Genomic DNA, 8,748 nt, shown 5'->3' with positions numbered 1-8,748 from the left:
CACCCCAACAGATGGAAGAGGATCATTTTATTACTTTCATTTGGGATGATATCGTTGTAAATGGTTTGTTCTCATTCAGTGAACATTTTTTAAAGGTTGATTTGATAGCCAGAGCATTCACATTGTATTAATGAGAGAACCTCGTCTAACAAGTCTATTTGTGAGTTGGCCTTTACAGTTGTTTGAGGAGCGTTTTGGTAGTTGTTATGGCCATTCACCTCGCATGAGCCTACTCATACTTTACATTTAATATGTGTCCTACAGTACACATACCTGGATGGCCTGGCCCCTATTATCACATTTTCCCATTAACATACAATAAGCATTGTGCTATATTTATGAGGGCTTGTACATTTATATTCTCAAATAAGACAATAACCAGTAAAAAATCGTTTTTATTCAAAACAATGATATCACAATAGAACAGCAAAATAGTCGTGTAACAACAGCATGATTCAATGTTAAGCATACTTTAACATATTAATTGTTCCTCAAGCATAGCACAAAAAAATCGTACCATGATTTAATTAAGTATCTTATGGTGCTTCACATTAAAAAACAGTGGCAATGGAGTCAAATGTTCATCTTATTACTGGCTAGGCTTAAAAAAAGTTTCTTCCTGGTTTTCTCAACCAACCCTAATAATGTTGACGAAAAATTTCCTCATTGCCATCATGCAAAAAATGGAGGCATATTGACCATGATAAATTGGCAGTCTCAATTGTGCGAATACCATTCCGATACAGCTTAATCTTATTTTGTTTTAAATAAAATCCCTACCAACCAAGCCTAGAATTTTTTGGCAGTAAAATCGGAAACATAACGGGTATTTTTGCTTTAATACACAAAATAGAGGTTAACATGGTCACTGAAGAAATCCTTAACCTTTCCAGCAGGCACCTTCATGCCTGGGGCTCGAGACCTAAGTTGTCCTTCGTCGATATTATAATACAAGTATTAAATCAAGAACAATTCAAAGTATTTCAGAGCAGTGATTTTTCAGCTTGTGGTCTTTTGATCCTCATTGTTGACAAAATGGGACTCTCTTGTAACTTTATTGGTGTCTCGCATAAGGTTTATACTATAAAAAGGTTAATTCTAGAGTCGAAGGGATGCTCAGTAAATAAGAAAATTAGAGTCCCTTGCAAAAATATTAAAAAAATAAATAAAATGTCCCTGCATAGCCTTACATAGTAACATAATGTACAACTTGATTGTTTGGCATATCTGATATTAACAAATTTCAGAAAAAAAGTGAAAATTAACAGGCACTCTCTGCTGCGCATGTCTCCTTAAGAAAGAAGGAACTGTACATGCAAGAAACTCCCGTGTTCATTTACACTGAGAGTTAAAGCCAGTGCAAGTAATGTTTTAACAACTACATGGTGTTCAGATGGTTTACATGAGAACTGTACAGAGCTTTCACTTCAAGCCCATTCTAAATATCAACAGTAAATGTAAAAGGATGACTGCCGTGATGACAGGTGTAACTAGTGCTATATTTATATGAAGTTAAGTCTGTCTTGTAATGAGCTCTCCAAAGGAATCTCTGGGGGCCGTTTTATTCAATATCTTGTTAAAAGTTTTCTTAAAAGCTACAAAACTTTCCTACACCGATTTTAAAGGGTTATACCATTTGTAATTTTACCATTAGCTATTGTAGCCATTATGATGCTATATATTTCAGTGAAATTTAAAATAAGCCAGTATGTAAGTTGAAAGCAAAGTTATGACTAAAATCTTTCATGAATCAGGCCCAGTTCTATATCCCTGTCATGAGATAATTAAATGCACTTATTATGCTATAATTCATCGACACCAATCATGGTATCAAAATGTAAGGAAATGTATCTTTACTGTTACAGCAATGTCAAACAATTTTGGAAATTACTGAAAAAAAGAAATGAAATTACTGAAAAAAAATTACTGAAAAAACATTTCAGCAATAATTATCATTATAATAATATAAAACATATTTTAACGGTGGTGCATTATTAGAATCAGTAAAGCTTCACTTGTCTTCCAAGGGCTTTCTTTATTGTCAGCATACATGAAAAATTGGATAAAAGAATTGATGAGTATTTTGCACAAGAATGAAATGACAGCAAGCTAGATGGAAAGACAAACATAACAACTTATAACAATAACAATTTTTCAATGATACAGAATAAATTTTGGAAGTCTCTCAAACAACTCTCAACAATTAAGAATATCTCCATTATTGTACATTATATATTCTTAAATGTCTTGTAGTTTCCAAAGTCAACCAAATATGTATTGAAGCATCTTATAAAAAAATAAAATGTGGCCGTAAAAATAACATTGATGATAAATTTATGATGTTTTAAACTTCCAAGCCGCCTTTTAAAAAGTTTTAGTACTCTCAACAACTCTATTTTTGAATATGCTCCAAAATTTCCTTGTAGAGAAGCCCTGACCAGAAAAAGAATCATCAGTAATTCTGTACTGTTATGACGGCATCGATGAAAATACTGGATGTAAACATAGCACACCATTCATTTGAATAAGCAATAACTCGAATAACTGACATGATGCCAGATCATCCTGATATAAATATCCCGTACTCATAAAGGATAAACCAATAGCGAGAATTAGTCATCACATAGTTACCCTGGCCAAACAAATGTATGTACACTTTGCTTTCATTTAGCTACAAAACAATGAAGGTAATTTTTGAAGACAGTTGTTATCAGTTTGAAGCATCATGTAAATCGTTTTAGTAAAACCACAGGATTGTGAAAAGATGTCTCACAATAAAGTCCAGTATTATGCACAAAAAGACAGATTCATTTACTGGCTTAAGTTTCGCAATTCGAATGTAAATAGAAGTTTCATCATAGCATAAAAGGCAGTAAAAGTTGAGATTTGAATGCAAATGTGTGACAAATATAAGAATTTTATGACAGATAGGAACAGTTATTCTCCTCAAATGATGATGCAGGCCATAGATGGTTTTAATTGATTTGGAACAAATTGTTTCAGTTTCCTTTATACGTACATATTCACAAGTTTTTACCAGATTTTTTTTCTCTCTTTTTCATCCTTGAATGATCTACCTGGCAAACTATCTGAGTAAAAATTTGGTAGTTTGACGTTTCATGTTCAATTCAGAACACTTAAAGACAATTTTTTACAAAGTTGCACTTACGAAAGATCTTCATTTCCAAGTTTTACAGGCATTTCAAATCACATCAGCTGGAACTGATTTTCAACAAGAATTGTTTTGATTTACACAATGCATTGTCAAACTGAGACTGTTTAGTGAACACCCCATGAGGTAAAATCCCATACTTAGACAATCGCCAAATTTGCTTATGAATTTGGTTTTTTTTTTAAGTACTTCTGAGAAATTTCTAACATGTAATGGTCAAGGACCAAAATAAATGGCTTAACGCAGGGCAGCTTAGTGTTTGAGATTATTTTTTGTTGACCCACCCAGACTGTGTTTAAATACACTAATTCACCTGAATAACAATAACAACGGCCGACTGACCAACAAGAATGTACTGAAAGTATTAAATATACTGCATTCCCATTGGTCAAAACATAATTTCGAACACGATAATAGATTAAAAGCACTTGATGAACACAAAAATAATCACAGAGTAGACCACTATTATACAACACACAGTTTGATTGTACGATATTCAGCAGATGTTCGTTACAGTTATATCACAATTTCATATCCTGCATTCAGAGGCTGTGTCTTAGCTTTAAAGTGCAGTGAGAACCTGATACATGATTATTAAGTGAGTTTGGATACAGATCACAAGGCCAGATAATCATGCATAATGTCAGAATGTGATCCAAGCTATGTCTATGTGGTCATAATCGCAGACAGCGATAATATGTTAAGGAACCACATCACTCCTCATCGATAATCGTTTTAACGCCTAACCTAAACAAGGGATAAATGATGCAGTTGACTGTCATAGAACTATCACAGCAACAGTGGTTTTACGAAGCAATGCTTTTATGATCCTATCCTGGTAGAGATAGTTCCATCTTGGACAGAACATGTTCCACAACAGCGGAGCCTGGTGAACCAACAGTTATAAGATCTTGTCTTGGAAGAGCTGATCTTATCAAGGTAGAGCTAGTTTCATCATGGATGATCCTACTCTGGTAGAGCTTGTTTTAACATGGATGATCCTACTCTGGTAGAGCTTGTTTTAACATGGATGATCCTACTCTGGTAGAGCTTGTTTTAACATGGACGATCCAGCTCTGGTAGAGCTGGTATGATCATGGATGATCCTCTTCTAGTAGACCTTGTTCCAACCAGGAAAGATCCAACATCTACTACAGCCCGTTCTTATGAAGCAATGTTTGTATGATTCAAATGAGCTCGCTTCATCATAGGCAAAGATATAGTAGCCATTTTACAGCCTATCCTGGTGCCAGATCCATCGTTTACAGGCGTGGTCAAAACTGTGAGTTATCCACTGGTTCTGCAGGAGCGAGTAGCGGTCATTACTCAGGTACAGTGGCTTGCCACGCCTGCAAGAAAATTTAAGGTAGAGTGAGTTTGTATTCTGACCTGTTATACCAATGATAGCATTGATATTGCGGTTGGAAATTTATTGCAAATTTCACATAGCTCCTGTCTGCAAAATGTTGTTCTTGAAGCTCCAGTCTGCAAAATGTTGTTCTTGAATTAAGTGTAATTCACACTTCTTTTAGTTTATTTTGAGTTGGTTGTACAGTATGTCAGAAATGGCAGTATCTAGCCAGTCAATTGTACCAGGGACTAAGAATGTTCGCGTTCGGGAAATCCCTGAGACAATTACTTACTTGAGATCCTTATCTTCCTCCCCGTATTCGTCAAGGTAGACAGAGCCCCAGAGTGCAGCACGCGGGCCCCGGATCACCACAATGATGCTCGAGTTAATCAGCAGGAAGATTCCTGTACCCGCCCCACACTCAATAGAGTGCTGAAATATACATGGTTACCTTAGGCTTCATACCGATATCTATAAATTTCCTAATCTTTGACAACGATCATTTTGAATTCTCTTTTTTTTTTATCAAATTTATTCATTCAAATTTATACTACAGACCATTCATTCTCTAGCAAATTTGAATATATTTGTAGTGGTTTAGCTAAACAGTTATGGAAAGGTGCTGCACCCCATCTTTTTTTCGACTCTTTCTGCATCAACAGCATGTGAATTTAATGCTTAAAATAAAAGACTATTATAAGTACATTCAAACCTGGCATATTTGGCAGTTGAAACCTAATAGTACTTGAATTAAGCACAATTCCTGACTTTTTCTGTGAAATTCATACTGCTCAAATTATTCAAAGCTAAATACAATGTGCTCTCTTCTCCCTTACACCCTGCCCCCTGTCCCCTGCCCCCTGCCATTTAAAACCTGGCCAAAATCATATACAGCTCATGTGAACTGAAGTTCATCCAATTAAGTTTTATATATTTCATATCTCATTTTAGAATTACAAATAAAGCCAGTGTTTTGAGTGTTGACAATGTGACACTTACAATTTTATATTATCAATAAAAAGTCTTGAGTATTCAAAAGCATTATAAAATTAACATCCTTAGAATATTGTGCTTGATTCATGTCATAGGGAGCCATTGGGTGACATAGCCTTGTGTTATTTTATTTTTACTTGTTGGATTTTTGCACTCACCCCACAAATCAATATTCTTGTAATCGTAATTATTTAAATAAATGATCATGGATTTTTTTGTTGTTTACCTCACAAACTGCAGACAAAAAATAAACATTCTCATTTGACATTCTAATTCACTACTAATCCAACTACTTATATAAATTAAGTCAGGTACAAGAAATACACCAAAAAGCATCTGTTTTGCTCTTGACCACACATTCTTACCTGCACACACTCGTACAGATGTTGCTGTTTGCAGCAGGAGCCTCGGAAGCACAGGAACATACCGCACACGAGGCACACGCACGGGTCCTTCGGCATGTTACTACATACCTGACAATAAAGTGATGTTTTACAGAACAGATATTTTGTTTCAAATCACAAAGGCCTGTCTTCACAAACACAAATATCAAAATTCAAAATACATACAAAAATATCAAAAGCCAACACAACAAGAGATAAATGCATATTGCATACAAAACAAAATTATATAATTTAAAAATAATGCCATTGTTCATGTCACTTTATATTCAGTTTATACCAATTTGAATAGCCAAATTGTCTAGATAGCTGAAAGCTGATATGATTCACTTTCCAGTCCTTTTGCTGCGTGGAAACCAGTACTGGAGTCCTTTTTGAGAGGACAGGAGGATGTGCCCCTGTTTGAGGTCAAACCGTGACCCCAGGGATAGGAGACGGATATCTAAACCATTATTGGATTTATTTATTTTTATATGCTTTTTTTGTATAGAGCCACTGATTATACTTACTTAGATTGTATCAATTTTTGGGAATCATACTTAGCTTTAAGTTTTTGTTCATTGACGCAAGTATGAATAATGGTACGTTAACGGTAAAAATATTTGATATTGACTATTAATCGAATTTATAAGAAAAACAAACACAACACCAGTAAACACTGTTTCTACAAACCGGGCATGTTTTCTTCCTGTAGGCCTGGAATATCTTGTAATACTGGTCAGGCAGCAGGATGAGTCGGGGACCGAACCAGCGCTTGTTCACTGTCAGCAAACTCTGTGTGGGGAGATGCAGACTAGCTAATTATAACACTTCTCAACCTAGGCATGGGATATCAAAGTCCGAAATATTTACAAAGCCAGAGCCAGCTCTGAGATATCTTGTGTCATATAGCCAATGAATGTGTTAGAGGAGAACACAGCTATTTCGAAGTCGTCGGGACCCAGCTAAATACTTTGAAATAACGATTATTCAAAATAAACATTGAGAGAAATAATCTGAAGTTCCACCAACGATTGTCTCCGAAATCTGGAGCATCCGAATTCTACTCTACCGGCGTCACAAAATATTTGTGTCGTGAAATTTCAAATGGCTGCATTATACCATTGTATTTTACACTATGTAAAGCGATGTTTAATAAAATTCCGAATCATATATTTTAAGGTTTCTGTCTGGCAGGGCCTTGAAGAAAATTGCGGTCTCGTCTTCGTTGAAAATATTGTCAGGTGACACCTCTTGACAATATTGTCTTCAACCAAGCCTGCCATCAACTGAACCCTTTATCCGAAGCGACACACATTCCGAATGACGATTTTACCGAAAAAAACATCCGTTATAAACAAACGATATCACTCAACATTAATCACTCTATGTACTCGATACTGTTGTTTGCTCCATACACGCGCCAATTAACCCAAGGCATTCTTTAAACCGCGATAATTGCACCTTATTATAACGTTAATTGGTCTGTCATGCCGATGTCAGCGTAGGTGTGAAAACACAACATAGCGAGGAGCATGGGTTGTCTGCTAGCGGATTCGAAAATTACATCGACAATTTTTTGTGCACAGTTTCGAATTCGAAAAAAAAAAAAGTTGATAAATACACGTGAAAAACGCATTTGGGACCGATTAATAAGTTCGAAAAATCGATTTATTCGAAATAGTGAAGTTAGGTTTAAACATTAATTTTTACATTGAATAAAGAAGGAAAAAAATCAGGACCTAAAAAAAAAGGTCGAAATACCGATTAATTTGGTTTATCGGTGTTCGAAATAGCAGTGTTCTACTGTATTTTAAGCCAGCTCCTTCCCTTGTAGATAAATTGCTCAAGATGTTGTTATCACGAAGTCAAAAGACTAACACGCACTAAGTTAGATAAGGTGAAATATGTTGCAAATGTAAATGTTTTTTAAAACCTTCAACATTTTTAATTATATTATTGCAATACCATAGCTTATAAGCCTAGACAATAATCCAACCTTGCCATCCTGTGGGTTTTTGTTGACAAAGTGCACAAGGTCGGTACACCAGGCACGGGTGAGGGTATGGGGTTCCTCCACGGTCCACCGCACACACTGGGCTGCTGACATCACCTTGCTGGGCTCAATGACCTTCCCCGGGCTCGACACGTTCAACCGCAGGTAGGCACACAGGTACTGGAAGTCTGTCAGACCCTAGATAAAGGCGGAAGTACATGTGACGTTTTGCACTATGACACATTTCAATGCCAATTATAACAGGAATGAACTAGAGATTGCTTTTTTGAAAAAGCGCTTGTCTCCCCTATTGTGTGGTCGTAGCTGAGAAAAAATAAATGATGGACATGAAATTTGTAACTTTGGACTGGAGACAAACCAAAAGTGAAGTTTGGTTTATTTGATTATATTAAATAGTGAAGAGAAGAAAGTGTTGTTGATTAATCATGGAAAATGTAAACGAAGTTTGCATTGTATGAAGTTCCTGGGCGCAAGCGTTATTCAATTATTGATCGGAAACCATTTTTCAGCTCACAGTCATCGTGACCATGACCTTTTACCTACTGATCACAACATCAATAGGGATCATCTACATAACCAACTTGCATACCAAGTATTAAGTTCTTGGGTGCAAGTGTTCTTTAGTTACTGAGCGGTAACCATTTCTTCAACTCATGGTCATGGCAACCTTGACCTTTGACCTACTGATCTCAAAATCAATAGGGGTCATCTACTAGTCATGACCGACTAGCGTACCAAGAATGAAGTTCCTGGGTACAAGCGTTCTTAAGTTATTGAGCAGAAACCATTTTTAAGCTTAAGGTCACCGCCAACGTATCATTTTTTACCTGAAGGT

At 35.9% G+C, this 8,748-nt stretch overlaps 1 protein-coding gene across 1 annotated transcript in view; it reads right to left on the bottom strand.

Annotated features, from left to right (window-relative positions):
* Window positions 1-377: 377 nt before the first annotated feature.
* LOC128231310 (E3 ubiquitin-protein ligase ubr3-like) overlaps window positions 378-8,748 on the bottom strand; it is a 36,965-nt gene continuing 28,594 nt past the window's right edge. Inside the window, exons 33-37 of the mRNA XM_052943961.1 lie at window positions 7,896-8,090; window positions 6,590-6,691; window positions 5,882-5,989; window positions 4,816-4,955; window positions 378-4,521 (exon numbers count right to left, since the gene is read on the bottom strand). Coding sequence (XP_052799921.1) covers window positions 4,404-4,521; window positions 4,816-4,955; window positions 5,882-5,989; window positions 6,590-6,691; window positions 7,896-8,090 — 663 coding nt within the window. The 3' untranslated portion in view covers window positions 378-4,403. The remainder of the gene's footprint in view (window positions 4,522-4,815; window positions 4,956-5,881; window positions 5,990-6,589; window positions 6,692-7,895; window positions 8,091-8,748) is intronic.

The sequence above is a fragment of the Mya arenaria genome, chromosome 1, assembly GCF_026914265.1.
Source record: "Mya arenaria isolate MELC-2E11 chromosome 1, ASM2691426v1".
In the NCBI taxonomy this organism is placed as follows: Eukaryota; Metazoa; Mollusca; class Bivalvia; order Myida; family Myidae; genus Mya; species Mya arenaria.
Note: the sequence above shows the minus strand (reverse complement) of the source record. Positions and strands in the feature narration are given on the sequence as shown.